The sequence below is a fragment of the Camelina sativa genome, chromosome 13, assembly GCF_030686135.1.
Source record: "Camelina sativa cultivar CO46 ecotype springtype chromosome 13, ASM3068613v1".
Classification (NCBI taxonomy): domain Eukaryota; kingdom Viridiplantae; phylum Streptophyta; class Magnoliopsida; order Brassicales; family Brassicaceae; genus Camelina; species Camelina sativa.
Genome location: NC_141892.1, coordinates 25,573,209 through 25,594,971, shown reverse-complemented (window position 1 = coordinate 25,594,971; position 21,763 = coordinate 25,573,209). Strand labels below are relative to the sequence as shown.

At 36.1% G+C, this 21,763-nt stretch overlaps 2 protein-coding genes and 2 pseudogenes across 4 annotated transcripts; 2 read left to right on the top strand and 2 right to left on the bottom strand.

Moving 5' to 3' along the window:
- Positions 1–9,324: 9,324 nt before the first annotated feature.
- On the bottom strand, positions 9,325–11,396 carry LOC104737601 (uncharacterized; annotated as a pseudogene).
- A 352-nt stretch (positions 11,397–11,748) lies between these two features.
- LOC104737600 (uncharacterized) lies at positions 11,749–14,053 on the bottom strand. Of its 2 annotated transcripts, none has more exons than XM_010457813.3 (9): positions 13,881–14,053; positions 13,730–13,795; positions 13,315–13,635; positions 12,959–13,211; positions 12,811–12,868; positions 12,639–12,725; positions 12,427–12,537; positions 12,197–12,335; positions 11,749–12,112 (listed from the first exon to the last, which is right to left on the bottom strand). In XM_010457813.3, the coding sequence occupies exons 1-9, from the start codon at positions 13,967–13,969 to the stop codon at positions 11,887–11,889; spliced, it is 1,350 nt and encodes a 449-aa protein (XP_010456115.2). In that variant the 5' UTR covers positions 13,970–14,053; the 3' UTR covers positions 11,749–11,886. The 2 variants fall into 2 exon arrangements, with proteins under 2 accessions (XP_010456115.2, XP_087337469.1); XM_087481343.1 differs by having other exon boundaries at positions 13,315–13,622; positions 13,881–14,019.
- Positions 14,054–14,127: 74 nt separating this feature from the next.
- On the top strand, positions 14,128–15,878 carry LOC104737599 (uncharacterized). The gene is made up of 7 exons (XM_010457812.3): positions 14,128–14,513; positions 14,730–14,829; positions 14,923–15,018; positions 15,142–15,194; positions 15,294–15,342; positions 15,439–15,486; positions 15,587–15,878. Exons 1-7 carry the CDS (start codon positions 14,275–14,277, stop codon positions 15,668–15,670), a joined length of 669 nt encoding a protein of 222 aa, XP_010456114.1. The 5' UTR covers positions 14,128–14,274; the 3' UTR covers positions 15,671–15,878.
- A 3,155-nt stretch (positions 15,879–19,033) lies between these two features.
- LOC104737598 (polygalacturonase At1g48100-like) lies at positions 19,034–21,091 on the top strand (annotated as a pseudogene). Its single transcript, XR_015578799.1, has 6 exons — positions 19,034–19,479; positions 19,599–19,766; positions 19,877–19,918; positions 20,019–20,226; positions 20,321–20,405; positions 20,484–21,091. The product of XR_015578799.1 is annotated as a polygalacturonase At1g48100-like (transcript).
- Positions 21,092–21,763: the final 672 nt, after the last annotated feature.

Here is a 21,763-nt window from a genome sequence, read left to right as displayed (position 1 = left end):
TTTTTCTTGCTTTTGATGTTGTTTAATATTCGTTGTAAGTAAGTCATTCTCATCTTTAAGAGATGAATTTATGTTCTATCATGATGTATTGCTTTGCTTATCATATCAATAGAACTAAGTTTTTTGTTTTGTTTTTCTTTCCAACACTACATCTTATTTTGTTCGTTTTATAATTTACCGATGTTTATAACAACCAAACATACTAACCATAACTTAACGATAGTCCAAAATACTAACCAAAAAGTTTAATATTTTATTTGCCTTTTCACTAAGTTTTACTGTTGTCCATTATTTGAAAAATTAGGAATTGTCCTTATATAAACCACAAAATAGGCATACTCTCTTTGATACCGTATCATTATTTTTTTATATAACATTATTTACCTATGCGCGCTACTATAACAATGTAAGTGACTTTTGTTTTCTTTTCTTTTTTTGCTTTACCTCTTTACTTTATTTTTGAACTTGTTGTCATCTTTCTTTGTCCTAAAGCACGATACTATTGCTTATTTGCAGGTCTTCCATGGCTGTAATGACCAAACTGATATTGGTATCTTTATATTGCAATCACTAATGATTATTTCATATACTGTTAAACCCTTGTTTGTTTCATGATTACAACTTGGTCCCTTCAGTTAACAAATATTTTAAATTCATCCCTTTTTTTTAATTTTGGTATGTTTCTATTTGCAGGTGTATAGACGAACATCAAAAAACACGGATTTGCTTCTGTCTCCTTTGACAGCCATAGGCTCAACATCTGTGTTGACAGAGAGAATAACTCGATTGGCTTCGTTCACAAGTTCACTTCCTTCATTTTTTGATTTGTAGATGTTCCTCCTCTTGAAAAAGTCTTTTGCCTCTTCACATGTGTCTACGAAACGTATCTTTGCGATTCCAGAAACAGCTGACATCAGAGTTGGCTGCACTATGATGAGGTACATCATGTAGTCAGAAAGGTTGTTATGATTTGGGCCCTTTGTTTACACAAATCCTGCATCTTCTATATGACAAAGACGTGTTGCAAGAAGATGCCATCTTGAGATGGGCTGAAGAGAAAGCAGGCGCGGATGAAACTGACAAAGTATATCTTAAACAATGCGAGACATTCATACAGTGGCTTAAAGAAGCATCTGAGGAGGAAGATGAAGATGATGAAGATGAAGAAGAAGATGACTGAACTGGTAAACATGAGTTCGATGGCTCTCAATTGATTGCCTCACATTTTGATTGATCATTTTACTTTTAAGAGATACTTTGTTTTTTTCTGTTATCATCAATAATCTTTTTTTTTTTTTTTTCCATTTCTGTATGCGTTTGACGTATATTTTGAGTCTTTACTATATCTCTTGTAATCGGGCAAGAAGAAACGTGTGTTTTATTTTATTTTCCAATTACTCCCTCTACTTTCTCTTTTTTTTTACAAATAATAGCATTACAATTTCACTAGTTCTTCTCCTAGTTCCTGCGACGCGTTCTCTTCCTCTCGATTCGATCTTCTATCTTTAGACGAATCGGTGCTTGATCAAGGTTACGTAAGAACCCTAATTTTTGGATCCAAGAATCTAGAACCTCCCAAATGGAGAAAAGTAGCTTACGGAGGGATGCAAATCGGATACGACGACAACTACACCGACGAATCATTCCTAGAAGAAATGGTGATGAACGCAAATGTGGTGAGGCGTGATTTGCTCAAGGTGATGAAAGACTCTGTCTCAATCTTTCAATACCTCTGCATCGTTGCGCTTGTCGTCTTGGTTTGGGTTCACACTCTTGAATCATCTTTGGACGAGAACTCGCTTAAGTGAAGGTGATGACGTTGAGTTGTTCTTGCTCAAAAACTACGTTAATTCAAACTTGTTTCTATTAAGGCATATTCTTTTTTTTAAATTCATCCCTTTTTTTTTTAATTTTGATTGATTTTAAAAAAATAATTTTAGAATATGTAATTGTTTTTTAGTTTGGGATAAGAAAAATTAGTCATATGATAGTAAAAATTTCAAATTAAAATAAAGATTGGAACTAAATATAGAAACCAATCTAAGAGGGTGTTATTGGATGGAGGTTTTTAATGGATTTGAATTATTAGTGGATTTTAAAGTTCAATGGTATCTAATGCATTAGACGAGGATTTGATGTCATTATAAATAGATTTGAAAAGCATAACTATCACAAGTAATGTATATTTCCTTTAGAATATTACTTTCTCTCTCTATCTCTTTCATAAATTATTTTAAATAGCATAATATTAAAATTATATTAATTATTAATTATAACTACATATATCCTAAAATAATTTTTACTGTAAAATATCACTAAATTGAAAATAAAACTTGGTTGATCTGGTCATAATCAACATTAGCCCAAACTTACCAGTGGCTTTATTCCATATATGATGACTTAAATAGTTTTTTTCTTAATATCTTTTTTTTATTTATGCAGTTACATTTATACCACGAGTTTAATTTAGAAAACAATAAAAATCTAAATCATACAGTTATATTAATATTAAATTAAAAAGTAAAATCATTATATATAAAAATAAAAGATTATTCTGGAATGTACCACATGTTCAAATTACTAAGTTACACATGTATCACAAATTAAATCTAAAAACACTAATAATTTGAAATCATACAATTTTAATATCAAATTCAAACATATAATAAATTAAATATGCTGTGTACCATAGTTTAAATTACTTAATTACATATATAGTAAACGTCAAATTTTAAAAACAGAAAAAATGTAAATCAAATTTCTAATTTTAATATCAAATGAAAACTATAAAAACTAAATTATAATATACAAAAGATTATTCCGCGGTATACCGCGGGTTAAATCCTAGTTATATAAGATTTTACATTTCAATATCGTGTGAAAGATCTTCTAAACTTCCTCATCAAGATATATTTGCGAATCTTAATTGTAAAACCCTACCAACTTACGTATATACTATAAATACTTAGCATACTCACCATCTATAGGCCAGTTTAGGCCGATAAAAAGGTTTACTATTATTTCTTATACTCGTGTGAAATATCGTTAGTCTAGATTTCGGCTCCTCAAGCATTAGATGACTCGAATGCATCTTCGGTGACGAAAGTGGAGAGAGATATCAGATGTTGAACGACGGAGGAGGTTTGGTGACCGTGAAGATCTGCCTCTTCATCTCGCCGACTGATTTTGAGTTCCCCTATGCAATAATAGCAAACGAAAAAAATTAAATAGAGTCGAGGACAATTGGTCGAGTAAAGTTACTTGGTTTCATATTAGATTCAAATGAAACTTACAATCAAAGTTTAACATGGACGAGGAAGATTGGATATTATTGAAGATGAAAGTAATTGACATTTTTGGAATCTACAAATTGCAGAGGGATTGATGAGGACAAAAAGGCACCACTTCTTTGAGTTGAAAATACTTTGGTTTCAATATTATTTTTAAACTAATCTTATAAACATTTTATATATAGTTTAAAAGAAAAAATATATGAACAAAAAAATACATAATTTTAATGTGTGTTTGAAGATTGGATATATACTAGGTAAAGAAATAATTTATTTAGTTATAAATTACATTAAACCAAAATTAATTTAGTTACCAAATATATAAAGATTATTTTTGTATGTGGAATAATATGTGGTTTTTCGTTCCTATGTAATATAATGTTATTTTCTATTATATAATAATTTTTAAGAATGAGGAAAAAAAATTGGGCATTCAGGTTCTGGATTGTATTTGGTTTGGGTTTTTCCAGATTCAGAAAGAAGAGTTTAGTATCCGTTTGGTGATTATGACTATTTGTTTATAAATTTTGATTTGGATATGTGTCTTATTCGGACTGGTTTTGATTTGATTTTCGAGAAAAAACAAACTAAAAATATGTTTGATTTTAACAAAAAAATGGTTGAATTTTATCAAAAAAACGTTATACTTGAGTCTATTTGGTTGTCAATTGTTTTAGTTAGGTTATTTAGTTGAACTGTTTTTAGCTTAATTATGTATCAAATATGAAAAATTTAAAATTTTACATTTTTAAATATTATCATTGAATCAACTTAATAAGAACTTTAAAATATTATGAATATGTAAATTTATAAAAAGTTTAAATTTTATAGAATATGGTTATATGGCAGAATAGGTTATAAAAAAAAGGGTTTGAAATAATATTATTATAAACTTAATAATTATTGACTCAGTACTAAAATACGGGTTAAAACCTCATTTTATTCTTTAGTCAACACTATGAATCTATTTTACATATCAAATCAGACTGATTTTTAACTGATATTGTGTAACATAATTAAAATATATGAACAAAATTGTGACTTAATGACACAATAGCTTATAAATTACTTATTTTTTGTTATTATAATTAACAATATAAATATAAACTTAAACAAACAAATTAAATATTACAAAAATAAAATAAAAAGAAACTGAAATTTTAATTTTTTTTAATAAAAAGATTGTCCTGCAGATTAAATAAAATCTACTTCATATATCGCAAGAGATCCACAACGGCTCCTCAAACTGACCTTCAAGCTTATCTCCATCTTGACCGTTCAAGCTCAACCGAGTCAAATCCAATTCATCCACAGTATCACACGTCGGAGTCTGTAAAGAAGAATAGAATAATTTGTGTGTGTATTCATCGAGGTTTGTACAAGGTATTTATACTACTTTGGTAAACCCTAAGACAAAGATTGCTGACCAAGCAACTATACAAGTCGGCTAACTATCGAGGCTTTGTATACATCGGCCCAATACTCCCCCTCAAGATGAAGCATGCATATCACAAACGCCCATCTTGGACATCAGATTAATGAATTGAGGCTTACCCAACGCCTTAGTTAAAACATTCGTTAACTGCTCTTTAGTACCAACATGTGTTGTAGTGAGAACTCCACCTTTAATGGCATCATGTACCCGATGACAATCAATCTTGATATGCTTCGTTCTTTCGTGAAACACGGGATTAGCGGCAATATAAAGTGCAGACTTACTATCACAGAACAGGCGAGCCGGTGTCGATGATGGGAAACCCAAATCCGTAAAGAGTTGTCTTAACCACAATATCTCGCGTGTAGCAGTCGACATTGCAAGATACTCAGCTTCACAAGAAGAATGCGACACTACTTTTTGTTTCTTAGTTTTCCAAGATATCGGAGACCCACCAAGCAACGCAACATAAGCTGTTAAAGATCTTCGTGACAACGGACACGTACCCCAATCAGCATCGCAATACACGGAGAGTTGTAAATCGGAACGAGAGCTAAGCAAGATACCTTGCCCTGCCGTCCCTTTAAGATATGTCACTACTCGTAACGCTGCCGCCATATGCCTTTCACGTCGCTTTTGCATGAACTGCGACAAAATGTGAACAGAGTACGAAATATCAGGACGAGTGTTAGCCAAATAAATAAGTCGTCCTACGAGTCTTCGATACGAAGCTGGTTCAGGAAGAAGAGGACTCGTATCCGAAGCAAGGTGATGATTCTGCTCCATTGGTGTTTCAGCTGGCCGTGAACCAAGAAGACCAGTTTCTTGTACTATATCCAAAGTATATTTTCTCTGTGTCAACATAAAACCTTCCTCATTACGGGCTATTTCAATACCCAAAAAATATTTGAGCTTGCCCAAATCCTTCATACGGAAACACTCGGCCATATATGTCTTGAATTTGCGGATTGCCTCACTATCATTTCCACAAACAATAAGATCATCAACATAAACTAAAACACGAATCTCGACACTCCCACGGGTATAGGTAAATAAGGAGTAATCAGAGTAAGACTGAACAAATCCGGCTTTAGTAAGAGCGGTAGAAAGCTTCTCATACCAACAGCGAGGTGCTTGTCGGAGCCCGTAAAGTGATTTATGGAGGCGACACACTTTATTTGGTTCAGGATGTGTAAAACCTTGCGGAAGCTTTATATACACTTCTTCATGAAGATCACCGTGAAGAAAAGCGTTGTGGACGTCTATTTGATGCACTTCCCAATTATTTGCAGCCACAAGACGTAACAAACTTCGAACAGTTGTCATTTTTGCCACCGGTGCAAACGTTTCAGCAAAATCTCGACCCGCAACTTGTCGATTTCCTAGCACCACAAGGCGTGCCTTATACCGTTCTATACTTCCATCAGAGTGAAACTTGATTTTATAAACCCACATTGTGTCAAGAGCCACTTTTCCTGGAGGTAAATCGACATAACTAAACGTGTTAGTTTCCTCAAGAGCACCAACTTCTTTACCCATAGCATTCGTCCACCGTTTGTCTTGAATAGCCTTTTTGTAACTTCGTGGCTCCACCGATGCACTAACCGCTGCAAGAAAAGCTTTGTAGCGGGTCAAAAAACGTGCATCAGTGATAAAATCGGTGAGTGGATATAGTGAAGTACCTTGGACCGTGACGAGAGAATCGTGGATGGAGTGATCGGGAAGAACGTGATTAGATGGAGTGCTTGCCACAATATTATACAACAGGTAATCTTGCAATCGAACAGACGGTATCTTCATACGCTTAGCCTGTCCTAATTCAGCTTCGACGGTACTAGGATCATCATTCAAAACACTAGCAGGAGATGTTCTAGGCGACACAATGGGTCCAACTTCTAGAATTGCAACATCAAGATCAGCAGGACTAACTTCACGAACCTCTGTTTCGACAACTTTGGCTGGGGAGTCCGTCTCACTCGTAGAACCCACGACACTCCCCCTGTTTTCAATATTTCCCGATACGTCAAGAAGCCAATCAAAATCACAATTGTCTACATTACAGCTAGAGGGTTCGGATTCCAACTGAGAAGAGAAAGGAAATTCAGTTTCCTTGAATATCACATCACGAGACACAAAGAACTCATTTGTGTCCAAATCATATAAGTTCCAGCCTTTCTTACCGTACGAGTAACCAACAAAAACACATTTTCTACTACGTGAGACAAACTTGTCTTTGTCTCGTATCTGTTTGTGAGCATAACACAAAGAACCAAACACTCTCAGCTCATCATACGAAGGTTGTTGTCCAAACAACACCTCATGAGGACACTTATGACGTAGAAGCTTTGTTGGTGTTAAATTAATAACATGAGCTGCAGTAAATACCGCTTCTCCCCAAAATTTGGTAGGCATATTTGCTTGAAATAACAACGATCTTGCAACATTTAAGAGATGACGATGCTTTCTTTCCACTCTACCATTTTGTTGTGGTGTTCCCACACAAGTGGTTTGATGTACAATACCCTTTTCTCGAAAGAAAGATGACAAACACAAGAATTCTGTTCCATTATCACTTCGAACCATTTTAACCGCCTTACCAAATTGTTTTTCTGAATAAGCACAAAAATTTTGAAGAACACTCTTAACTTCTAATTTTTCTAACAGCAAAAATGTCCACACAGTACGATAAAAATCATCCAAAATTGGCAAAAAATATGATGCTCCGTTAGACGCTTTGATACGATAGGGACCCCAAACATCAACATGGATTAAAGCAAAACACTCACTTGTTTTATTAATACTTCCCGAAAAAGAATCTCTAGTTTGCTTAGCCCGAAAACATGTGTCACACGGACTTGGACTAGCAGAAACAGAAACACCAGAAAACAAAGGCATAGTAGCTAATACTGAAAACGAGGGATGACCTAACCGCTGATGCCACAACTGTTCATCAACCTTCCGAACTGTCTTGTTTACTCGAGCAGCTTTGTCATCCGCAAAATAATAAACTCTATCACGTTCTTTCCCGGCTCCAATCAGCGTCCTCGAAAACCGGTCCTGTAAAACACACACATCGCGTCGGTGAAAAACGCAAAACAATTAGAATCCTTCAAGAGTTTTGATACCAAGACTAAAGAGCAATTCAAATCTGGTACATATAAAACATCATATAAACTAATACGATCCGACAAACGGAACACGCCAGTTTGTCGTGATGATGTTGTATTTCCATCTGCAAAACCAATCGTATAAGGTGATGTATCTTTGAGATTTGAAAGAACAGACAAATCTCCCGTCATGTGATGAGAAGCTCCTGTATCAAGAATCACATCTCCACATATCTTACCAATCAATTTGTCACCACCTCCACTTGATTTTTCTTTCAACATCTGAGAAAGCGCATGTAACATTTGTTCTGGAGTGAGATTAGTAGAACCCGCAACATTCGGATTGGCACTTGTTGCATAGGCAATATTAACTTGTCCTCTTCCTCTTCCACCAGAAAAACCACCACGACCACCGCCTCGGTTTGAACCACGTCCTCCTCTACCATTCCTCTCGGAGAACCACTCTGGATATCCTACAATCTGCCAACATGAGTTCTTCTCATGACCAGCTCTCCCACAGTTGGAACAGAGTCGATCACGTCCTCTGTTTCCACCGAAACTTTGACCCCCAAAATTACTTTCTTCACGAGAATCACGTCGAGCTGTATTTGCATCACCACTCCCTTGTTCACGACGAGCTAGAAATCCAACAGCTTCATGTTGTTGTTCACATACCTTTGCTGAATTCAGCCTGTCTTCTTCTCGAATCACTTTGTTGTATACTTTCCCGAGATCAGGCAACACATCAGCCTCAATAATTGCACTCACCACATGTCCGAATCTCGACTCGTCGAGACCCATCACGAACTGATGAACTCTTTCATCTTCTCTCTCCTTCTCATATGCTGCTGCCGCAGAACACGTACAAGCCGGTGGTGGCCTATACGTTTGCAGCTCCTCCCACATCTTGGCAAGCCGTCCATAGTAATCAATCACCGCTTGCCCTTCTTGTCTACATGAAGCTAACTTAGCCATTAGTTGATGCACACGTACTTTATTCCCAACTGAGAAATGTTCTCGCAAATTGTCCCACAACTTGTGAGCATCGGTGATAAACGTCACCGTTGATCTAACACGTGGCTCGATCGATGTTCGCAGCCACCCAACGATCATGGAGTTCACACTAAGACAAGATTCCAAATCAGCATGACCCTCCGATGGTTTCGGCAAAGACCCGTCAATGAATCCAGTCTTCCTCTTGGCTTGAAGTGCGTTCAACATCTCCGTAGCCCACTCATTGTAGTTATCTCCTTTCAGCTGCACCGATGTGATCAACGCCCCTGAGTTGTCGGACGCGAACACAAAGTAAGGAGTTACGGCTACCGCTTTCTCTACAGACCCACTGGTCGCAACAGTTTTCTTATCATCTTCCCCCATCTCACCGAACAAGAGAAAGAAACAATGAACAAAGAAAAGAAACTAAGATAATTAAAAGAATCAGAAACTCAAATCGTTTAGAAAGATCGATGCTCTGATACCGTGTAAAGAAGAATAGAATAATTTGTGTGTGTATTCATCGAGGTTTGTACAAGGTATTTATACAACTTTGGTAAACCCTAAGACAAAGATTGCTGACCGAGCACCTACACAAGTCGGCTAACTATCGAGGCTTTGTATACATCGGCCCAATAGAGTCCCATCCTCATACCCATTCCACGTCAGCCTCCTCAACCCCGTCCCGTCCACTTTGACAACGTACAAATCCCCATACGGCTGAAACTGATTCGGAATCGCCACCGGCTCCGCCGTTATCCCACAGAGGTTCGCCGTGAAAACTGTCCAATCACCATCCTTATTGAAACTAACGTGATTAACTCTCTCCCTCGCCGCTTCCTCCGAACCTTCCAGTCCCGCAATTTGAATCCTCCTCAAACCAGAACCGTCAAGTCTCACCACGTAAGCACCGAACGCAGCGGTGTTCTCTGGATTGTGCCGGTTAGATGAAAATCCGATGAGATCTCCTTTCGGAGACCAGCAAGGCATAGTATCGATCCATGGCCCTTCCGTTAACCGTCGTATCCCACCGCCGTTAGATTCTCCGTTAACGGCGTCTAGAATGTAGAGATTCTTATGACCTGATCTACCAGATCGGAACACGACTGATTTGCCATCGGGAGAGCAAGAAGGGAAAGCGTTGTTCCCAGTGTTATCGAGTGTGAGAATCTTCACATCACATGGAAGCTCTTCTTTATCGGCGGTGAGGTCTGAGGGATCGAACTTAATTCGAGCTATCTGAACCGCCACACTCGCCGGACTGAAGATTGGACCGAGAGATGTGTAGATTACATGACGCTCCGTTGGACTCCATGAATTGTAGAAAGCTGTACGGTCTTTGATCAACGTCCATCGTTTTGACCCGTCGGATTTCGCGACTTTGATACCACCGTTGATGTCGTAATCGGAGTTTAAAGCTATTAGATCGCCGTTAGGGGATGGTGCTGGAAACGATCCGTTTAAGCTGAGTGTTTTGATTGGTGATACGATGGATTCTATGTTCGGAACTATTGATTCGCCCTGAGTTGACTCGCCGCCTCTGAACCGGTGGTAGCCGAGGAACTCGGAATCGGCAGATACGAAGGGGTTGTAGTGGTGGAAACTCGGATTGAGTGGCTCAGTCACTGGCTGAAACGTTTTGTGTTCAAGGTCATAAATCTCGATGTGACGGTAGGTGACGCCGCGGCGGCGGGTTGCGACGGCGATTCGTTTCCCGTCGTTGAAAGCTGCAGGTGTGAAGCAGTGGAGTCCAGATGGAGTGACTCGGGTCGGTACGATCGGGAAATCGGGATTTTTCTGGAAATTCTCCGGAATATGCTCCACCAACCGTCGTCTGCTTGGTGGTGGAAGAAAACAGTTGAATCGCCGGACCAAGTCGGCCATCCGCCACGCTCGCAAATCACCACTCTTGTCTCCGGTTCAGATGCTTTGCAGACAACGATATCAGTGTTGATCTCGTGAAACTCACCTCCCCAAGATCGAGATCCATATGACGCGACGGCTAAGAGTTCACCCGATTGAGAAACCGCCGGGCTAAAATCGGCGACTTCTGGTGGAGTGACACGTGTAACCTCTCTCTTCTCGTCGTTGAGTTCCACGGCATAAAGCGCAGACCAATTCTTGAAATGACGATCAGGTTGGTCGTGAGCTGAGATGAAATAGAGTCTGTTGGATTGAGTAACGATGGGACGGTCGTGGAAGTAGCTATCCGGAGCTCCGGGAAGCTGCTCGGGTTCAGAATTTCCGGGTCGGGTTCTGTAAATTCTAGCGGATCCGTTTCGCTCCGAAACAAAGACGACGTCATCGCCGCTGGTGAATCGAGCGTTGAAATTAACGGAAACCCCGTCTGTTAAACGGCGTTCGAGGGAGGTGGCGATGTGGAGAGAGAAGACGTCGAAGCCGTAGTGAGTTCGACCAACGGTAGTGAAAATGATGGTGCCTTTAGGTGTTTCCATCGCGGTGTATTTGAATGATCTTGGTGGTGGTAAGCGATTGGATTATTTATAGAGTGGGTTGATTGATGATCTGGCGAAAGTGTTCTGACTATTTGACTGAGTGTGAAGTGTGAACGGAACAAAACTGATACGTACGGACGTGCGTGTGTAATGACGTTGCAGTCTTCATTATCCTCGAGTTAAATTACGAGGATAATCGACGCAGACGAGATTCATGTACATGTAATAGAATGTGAGATTTTGACCCAAAAACAAGTAATAGAATGTGAGAAAATTGGTTTTGTACTACTACAGTGGATTTGACCAAAGACAAAGAGCTAAACAATAGTAAGATTTTTTATTCGCTTATGTAATGATTTCATAAAAAATTTGGTATTGTAATTTGTAGTTATGCAAAAAAGATCATTCTGTTTTCCAAAGATTATCAACCACCAATACCATACTTAAAAGTTAAAAAACACACGAGGTTGTGACTTGATATAAAATAAATATATCAAAAAATTGCAGTCGTGCACCATATGTATATCTGTTCTAGTCTTCACCTACCACATATTGGATAACCAACAACAATACAACAAACATCAAGCAAAACAAGGACTGGGTTATCATCCGGCGACCAGTAGAGTATTTTCAGGCGAGATGCTTGCCGGGATATACTTCACAAGCTTTGAATCTAACCCGTGTTTTTTAACCCACTGCATCCTCCCCGCATCAATTATCTGTTTGCATTTAAAACCTAAAACAGCTCTTTCCATGGGTTTTGTATTCTTCACAACTTCCTCCACGCTGCTCAATGAATCATCTTTCACTTCTTCTTCTTCCTCCTTTGCACTACAGCATCAGAAGAACAATTAAAATGAAATTACTTATCTCAAGTAAACTTCTTTATGATCTTTTAAGTCCAAGAAATATTACTTTGACACAAGAAGGTCATCAATGTCGTCAACACCAGGAAGATTGGAACCGTGATCATCATCAACAGCCCAGCTAGTGAACGAAGTCATAATATGGAACTCGTCCTTGGAAATCCCCAGGCTAAGGATATATTCTTTGTCTGCGAGACACATGACCATATTCTTGTTTAATTGAGAAGTTCTATAATACTCTGATAGATCAAAGACGAAGTAGTGACTGAGTTTACTTACTTATGTAGCTTTTCCATTGGCAAAGATGATGGCAACAAGTCGCAATAGCGAGACCTCTAAGTACCGGGCTTTCACCATCTTGTCTCGATAAACAACATCTTAAGCTCAAATCTATTATCCAGGCATCAAAATGTACATCAATCAGCAAAAACAGATACTCATTATGAAGTGGAAATCCAAAAGTGTAGGAGTAAAGACATGAGAGTAGTGACCTGTTGCAGGACCACAAAGATGTTTCCCAACAGCCACATAAGGAACACCATGTAAAGATTCAACTGCGTTAAGGTCCAAATCCTCGACTGAAAACACAAAAGATTTTATTTTTTGATCAATACTACATAACCCGGAACAAGTATACAAGAAAATGTACTAGATTTAACTTACTATCGATTCTCATACGCTCTAATACTAAGTTCTCCTTTTGCCTCAATGACCGATCAGCCTAGAAGCAGTAAAACAAATGTGGATTGAAAATATACGCAAAACTACTGAAAAGAAAGGAATGAACACAAACAAAGCAAGCTTAACCAACCTTGAGCTTATAAGATTTCCTCTCAACTAGATACACCTTATTGATCCCATAGCAATCTGCTAGCATCTGTGTTAAGTATCCTCTCCCAGCGCCAAATTCAACAACCGCAGACACACTATTATCCTCTTTCTCATCGACATCGCTTTCGCAACATTCCACATTTTCATTGCACCTCTTCAATACACCAAAATTTTCCAAGTTACCAAGAATCGAACCTTGCTGCAAAACGTGCTTCTCTTGAAACGGTATCTTCCTGCCAAACAAATCACAGAAACTATCAGTAAAACAGAAACCTTCTCATCTCACTAACCAAACCCCAACAACAACGAAAGCTCCAAACTATTCTAACCATTTACCTATCTATCTCCTTATTAAACCATATGTTACAAGCTTCAGGTGACAGATACGAATCTTCAATATCTTTACAAATACCGCCATGAACATCATCAATTTTCTTAATTAGCTGAAGAAACTTAGAAACACTCATACTATATAGCAGATCCCTCTTCATCTCTGAAGTAACAACAGAACAAGATTCCATCTTCTTATCTCCTTCTTCATCTTCTTCTCCGGCATTAATACCCTTCTGATAAAACCTTTGACCAGACAAAGCTATGGTCTGTTTAAGTAAAGGGCATCTCTTGACATGCCCTTCGAGATTCTCCTGCAACACAGAGCTACAAATTTCGAATCAAACAGTTTGTTAGAAAACAGCAAGATAAATAGCAAATTTAAAACCTTCGTGAAAAAAAGAAAAAAACTTTGACTTACTGAGAAGGATCGATAGGGCATGGAATCCATTCACCTTCCAATCTCTGACTATGGTTCCCACAAAACCTGTTTAGCAAAAAAATCAGCTCTGTTCACTAATTTTGAAAGAAAAAAACGAAACTTTAAACTTCTTCGAAAAATCAAAACTCACATAGAACTCTCGATTGGAGAATTCGCGCATGATCTCTTCTTCTTCGGAAGCCAGAAACTGCATCGATTGCTACTACGTTTCGCCTCCATTCTCAGCGAGCGAGCGAGAGAGAGAGAGAGAGAGAGAAAGAGCAAAAGAGAGAGAGACAAAGGTCTCCAACGGGCCCTAAAGTGAGCTTCGTTTGTAGCCCATTAACGGCCCATTAAGTTTTTTAAAAAAAGATGTAAACCACCGGTCTCTTAGAAAGAAGAACACGTGGCATCTGGAAAACAAGAAGCATGTTTCTTCTCCTCCTTTCATACTCTTTACATTTTCTTCCGCCGGAAAAAGCTTAAATCACACAGAAAACGCAAGGAAGACGACGAAGAAGAAGAAGAAGAAGAAGAAGAAGAAGATGTCTGCGACGGCGATTTTTTCTCTCACGAACTCCAAAGCCGTCTTCAACGGATTCGATAACCGGACATTTCGTTGCCGGAACGCCGTAGCTGCTAAACCAAGTTCGAGATGTTTTCCTTCTCCGATGAAGCCTTCGTCTCTTGCTTCTAGATTCTCTCCTTTGATTTTAACCAATAGATCCTTTAAAACTTCAGTATTCAAGAGATTTGATACTCTCATGGAATGGCAAGAATGCAAGTAAGCGAGCTTCTAACTCCTCTGCTCTCCGACTTGAGCAATTTGGCTAGATTTACAATATAATACTTTCCTTTGTAGAACTGATTGGTCTGGAGATATAAAGTTGAATACTTTTTTTTCAACGGTAGCTTTAGATAGTCAAATTTTGATGCTTTTCACTGTTTATATGTCAATGAAGGTTTTATAAACCTTTTTTGTATCTCTGGAAAATTGCAGAGTTAAGATGAAGGTTGAAGTGCCCGTATCAGTTGCTTATGGACTCTACTCGGAGCGTGAATCAATTCCTAGATGGATGACATTCATTTCTTCCGTTAAGGTGGTTTGACTTTGTTTGTTTGTTCATATGGTCATGACTGTTTCTGTTGGCTTTTTGGATTTGTTTTTTGATGTTCCGGATTTAGTTCTTCAGATATTGAAGGACAAGCCTGATTTATCTCGATGGACGTTGAAATATAAAGCATTTGGTCAGAATCTTGAGTACGCTTGGCTTGCTAAGAACTTGCAGGCAAGTATCATGAACTGTTTATAATTAAAGTAGCTCCACTCACTATCTAGAACATGTTAATCGGCTTTGATGCTCTATAATTTGGATTTCACATGATTTTTTTCTTGATTCTGTTTTATGCAGCCTCTCCCGAACCAGAAAATACACTGGATTTCTCTAGAAGGCCTTCCTAACAAGTTAACAGAACTGAAACGAATCAGTGATTCTGAATCTCCATCTATTGAACCAACCTTGATTTAAAGGTCTTGCTTTTTTTTTTTTTTTTTTTTTTACAGGGGGACTGTCCGCTTTTTCCCGCTAGGACCTTCATCATGTGATGTAGAAGTGAGATTTCATTGTTGTTAGCATCATCGGTTTTTTGAGTTCCCAATGATTATTTAACCAATTTCGTCTCTGAGTTCTTCTTTGCTTTGTTTGCAGCTAACCTTTGCATATGAAGTTCCGCTGCTACTTATTCCATTTGCAGCGGTAAGCAAGCATTCTTTATTCAATGATTTAGAGAGTGAATATCATGTCTTCTGGTAACATTTACCTCTAATGTTTTACAATGCATCTTTGCTTTCTTCAGGCGCTTCAACCGCTAATGCAAGGATTGATAAAGAATAGTTTGGAGCAATTTGCAGAGATAGCAAAAAGCACAAAGACCACTTAGTTAAGACATCACAACACAACACTACCCCACTGTTCTTACAGGAGTTTGCACAGAGAAACCTCATATAGATTTTTTATAGTGTGCATTTCATACATTTTACTCCTCGTCTAAATTTCTGAGTTTATTATATCTATGTTGTCAGGAAAATAAACATGCAGCATTCTTATGTATCATTGTATATGAAAGAAATGAAGTAAATTTGATAAAATATAGGATCAAGTTTCATCCTTTTTTATAATATATAAACATACGTTTCTAACTAATTCCAATGTGAGGTTCTCTTATTCAGTCTATCCAAATTTTCACTTATGTTGTAACTTGTAACCAGTTAAGACCATCAAAGATTTTGCCTTATTTTACACAGAGGGTTCTCCATCCATATGATGATATTAATATTTCATATTTATGAATATGAATGCCTAAGTTTGATGTTTTTCTTTTTGTTTCATATGCCAATTCAGTTTTATCATATCAAAACAATAATTAGTTAGATATCCGCCCTATTTGTTAAATTTAATAATAATAATTTATATATAAATTGTCGATTATCTACTTAACTATTTTTTACTTATGTAAACAATGATATTTACGATAATACAAAAACAAGATGTTGTTTTTAATTCTAAATTTATAATATCAAAACTAGATAGATACCCATGTTGTACAACAGGGAAAAATGTTCGCATTAACTTTATTGTAATTTGTTAACTATAAAACAATAATAGAAATTTATTTGATTTTAATCTATACATTTTATAATTTACTACATTTGATTTATTTAGTTTTATATTGTGATTTCAATCTGTCTTTAGTACATAATACAATGTTCAAATCAATAAATCATATAAATTTGGTAAAATTCTAAAAAATTAAACGAACCCTGTATTGAACCGGTCGGGCTTAGAAATCTCGATTTCTCCATGTTATACTATCTAGAGTAAATCAAATAAAACTTCTACTATTATTTTATAACTAACAAATTACTGTAAACTTTATGCAAACATTTATCCGTGCTATACATCATGGGTAACTATCTAGTATATGAGTTATTATTAAAAACTTAAAAGATGAAAGAACACCAAAAAATTACTATAGAAAAATAAAAAGAATGGTTCAAAAGGAGTAGTAGAACTTGAGACATGGGGTCAACTCACTAAAAACAAACCAAATTTGCAATTGTATAATACATATGCAAGCCTAAATTAAAAAATTCATAAATTATATGGGGTCAGTTGATCCCCCTCCTTATTCACTAACTCAGCACCAACCTATAATCATTTCTATATGTAAACTCCATTTTAGAGAAATACCTTTCCAACCTATCCCAAAATAGAAATCTCCATTTTTATATCCATGTTATAAGAGACTTTTAATTCATTTTTCATTAAATTATACATCTATAATTAGTCCCTTAAATTTTATATATATTCAAAATTTATACCCAAATAAAGTTAGTTATTATTTCTGTCATACTTAAACTTATAAATAATATGGAAACAAAAATGTTTAGCAATTCTTAAGCAAAATTTAAGCAAGTGTTTTGCAATTTTTCACACTTACTAATATTTTCAGATTTGCTTTTTCTTTACACATAGTTATGGGTTTGGTGTGTGGCATGTATCATTTTTATCTTTGCATTTTTTTCAATTAAACTATAGTTAGATCCTATTGTATGCGATCTAACCATTGGAGATGCTCTAAGAGTCTTCCTCTTTCTTTATGATTTGAAATATCGAAACCTTCCCTTCCACTTAGCGTATTCCATACTTGGTAATAATTTTCGATTTCCTTCTCCTCGTCTTCTACGTTTCTCTTCGTCGTGACGATTAAAGTGATAGTTCATCTTTTCTTATTCTTTTTCATAACTAGAATCATCGGCCCTGATTGGGGAAGGCTTTTAAGACTTTATTAGTGTTTAATGAGATTTTTGACTGGTCATATAACTACTCAATATAAAAAACATTCAAAACAATTAAAAATCAATTACCAAAAACAAAAGAAAAACAGAATTTTCAAAAAAAATTACATATTTTGTTGATACATTTTAAAAAATTTAATTTATCATTAATAAACTTTATTTTTGTTACTAAATTGTTATGAATTATATTTTGACATAATTTATATTTATTATTAATAAAAATTAAAATAAAATAACAGTTACAACTTTAAAAGTTGTTGGTAAATAATCAGATTTTAACAGTAAAAGTTTTTACAGTCAAAATATCTACAGCCAAATTCTTTATAAAGTTTCTACATCCACAAGTAACAGCCGTTACCAATCAGAGTCATCATTCAACGTAGATTTGTTTAACAATGTCGCACTCCTCTGTCAGATATCACTCAAGAAATCTCATAAAGTTCTTCTGCACTCAGCACGCCAAAAGCTTCATAGCGGTTTATGCTACTACAACGAAAAACCAAACTCTGGATTTGGTTCGTAGCAGGTTTTGTCTTTCTCTTTACCCTTTTCCTAATCTTTTTTATATAAACCAATATAAGTTTTTTTGGTTAGTTATTAAATTAATCAAAATATAATTGACATTTTTTGTAATACGCCTTATAGTAAAGTTAAACTTCTAACATCATTTGCTTAAATAAGTATATAAATGATGAACAAAATTCTAATAAAAGAAACAAAAGAAATTAAAAATGACGTTTTTACCTATTATAAAAAATATTAAAATATTGTTAAGTTAAAGACTAATTGCAATGTCGTGTAATTTAATTTTTAACAAAACATGTCATATTTTATAAAGTGTCTTCTCAATTAATACTTAATAGTAGGGAGGATTACTATATCTAGCGATACTAACAAAGTGATGGTATTAGTTTCGATTATCTTTCAATTGTCAATATCTCCATATACCAAGTACTGATATTAAAATTTGTGTATTTTAATAATTTTATTTCGCAAAACAGCTGCAACTATAACATTGCACAAACTGTGAATCTAGCTGTAAAATTGTTCCGAAGATTGAACAGTTGTCGACATGAAACAATACTATTATTTTGCACACGAAATAGAAACTTCACAATCTTTTAAATAATGGAATGTATGAGCACATGAATTCAAAAAAAAGTCAAAACCTTTTTAGTGGCCAACGATGTCCCGATGTCTAAATTGGAGCATTATTCAATAGTATCATATATGCATTTTTTCCAAAAAATCAGGGCTTTGTCATGAACACGATGAAATAACACTTAACATAATGCATGCATTTTGAGCTGTCTTAGATAATACAGATAAGCTTATCATAAGCATTATGTCCGAATCATTAATAAGATTTACAAACATATATATACTTATATTCTTGCTTGGCGTTATTTAATAATTAATATCATCATATATATGCAACCAAACAAACCAAACCAAACCCTAAACCAAAATGTTAAAATTGTATCGTGATCCGATTCTATGTCTATCACTACATGCATTGATTCTCATCACATTTTCTCAATTCTCCTATGAAAGTGAAGCAAGACTACATCATCACAAAGACAAAGACATTCCCCACCCAATACAAGAGCTAGTGTCTCAGCCTCCTCTCTCTCCAAACCCTAACGACCCATCACAATCTCCATCTCCGTCCCAAGACTCCGACCACGAAGTAGTCTACAACGTCAGGCACTATGGTGCGGTTGGAAACGGTGTCACTGACGACACAGAACCGTTCAAGAAAGCTTGGGATTCAGCTTGTAGCAACAACAACAACAACACTGTCTCGGTCTTGCTTGTGCCTTACGGTTTCACTTTCATGATCCATTCCACTATTTTCACTGGTCCTTGTCGCTCTTACCAATACTTCCAAGTAAATCAATTTCAAATTAATTAATCTTTATTTCTACATGAGTATCAAACTTTTATTAAATAATTTGAGTCTAATAGTTGTAAGTTCTGTTGATTAATTTCATTCTCAAATTAAATAAGGTTGATGGGACCATCGTGCCACGGGATGGACCAAATTCGTGGCCGAGCGGTTTAAACAAAAGACAATGGCTCGTCTTTTATAGAGTTAACGGAATGGCTCTAAAAGGTGTGGGAGTTATCGACGGCCGTGGACAAACTTGGTGGGATCTTCCCTGCAAACCTCATCGGGTAAATAACAATATATAAATATATAATACTAAATGTACATTTACACTAACCATAACAGAAATTATTAGGAATATATATTATGACATGTGAATCTTAATATGTTCAAACAGAATGTCAACAAAACTGCACATGCTGGTCCATGCGAAAGCCCCGCGGGAAGTAAAATCAAATATTTGAAAAATTATGTTTTTCTTAAATTTAGTACATTAATTGTAATGTTGAAAAATGTTTACATGTTTTTGGCGTGGTCAGGCTTTGAGGTTCTTTATGAGCTCGAATCTATTTGTGGAAAGTCTGAGTATAAAGAACAGCCCACAGGTTCACCTCAAATTTGACGAATGCCATGTAGTTCATATCAACCTCCTTCGAATCATATCTCCGTCTTCTAGTCCCAACACTGACGGCATTCACATTGAGAACTCCAACTCTGTTGAGATTTACAACTCTGTTATCTCCAACGGTATACATCTAGTATGCACGTCTTATGTCTATAAACTTCATTTTGAATGTACTTAAAGTGTAAGCAAACTCAAGATTCTTCATTTCTTGGCTAGGAGATGACTGTGTCTCGATAGGATCTGGATCATACGATATCGATGTACGAAACCTCACTTGTGGACCAGGCGGGCATGGAATTAGGTAAAAACTACTCGTGATGTGTAATTTAGTTTTTAACATTTCATAATAATTTAGTTAATGTAATGATATACTCTGCAGCATTGGAAGTTTGGGCGATAATAACTCACGGGCATGCGTCTCCAACGTTACGGTTAGAGACTCTGTCATAAAATTTTCGGACAACGGAGTACGGATCAAGACATGGCAAGGTGGATCCGGGTCGGTTTCAGGTGTAACGTTTGACAATATTCATATGGATACTGTCCGAAATCCGATAATCATAGATCAATACTATTGCACGGCTAAAAGTTGTGCTAACAAAACATCTGCGGTTATGTGAATGATATAGTATATCAAAGTATAAAAGGCACATACGATATTCGTAGTCCCCCTATGCATTTTGGATGTAGCAACAATGTCCCGTGCACAAATTTAACACTTTCGGATATTGAATTGTTACCTTCAAAAGGAGAGACTGATGTGGATCCCTTCTGTTGGAATGCGTATGGGATAACAGATGAGGTCTCTGTACCTTCAATCTCGTGTCTCAAATCGAATCCGTCGACGTCTTTGTTAGGTGGTCTTTCAGGGAAATGTGGATCACCATGACCTGATTTGTGGAAAAATAATGGAAAGAGCTATTATTTTCTCTTTTTTCTTTAATGGTATAATATATATAAATAGAAAGTAGACAGAACATTACAACTTTGGCAGTTGTTTAACTCTTTCATTTTTGGGTGTGTCGCAATCTATCAGAATATCCATTAAAAGTTCAAAATAGTGTGAGTTATGAGAAGTCAATTAACCTATTATAACTAAAACTTTAATAGGCTATATTGATATTGTGAAACGATACCATTTTGAGTAACCTAAAACGATACCATTTTGAGCAATTCTCCTCTTATGAAAACAGATATAAAGACACTGTGTTTTGGTGACAATATAAAGATTTTTTCTTCAGTTAGTTTTACTTAAACGTACAAAATAAAGCTTTAATAAGCTATTTCATGTTAATTTCATTTTCTATATTTTTATATATCTAGCTAAATAAACTCATTTGAGTTGAACCCTACTAGCTTTGGAGTCTCCCAAGACTGTTTTTTGTTTTTGTTTTCTTGGTTGGTTCAACAACCAACCAAGAATATATATTAATAGAGAAAGATTAATGAATAAAAAACATGGTTCAAAAAAGAAGACGAAGCAAATCTGGCCAAATGCCAATCATATACGTTTTTTTCCTGCGTAAAATTCAAGTTTTTATATCTTCAGAAATATACAAAGCAAGAACAAGCATTTTCTTCACCCTAGATGTAGATGGTCAATATAGAATCACATTTTGCAAGTTGGGGATTTGACCAAAATCCAACGGCCAGTATCAT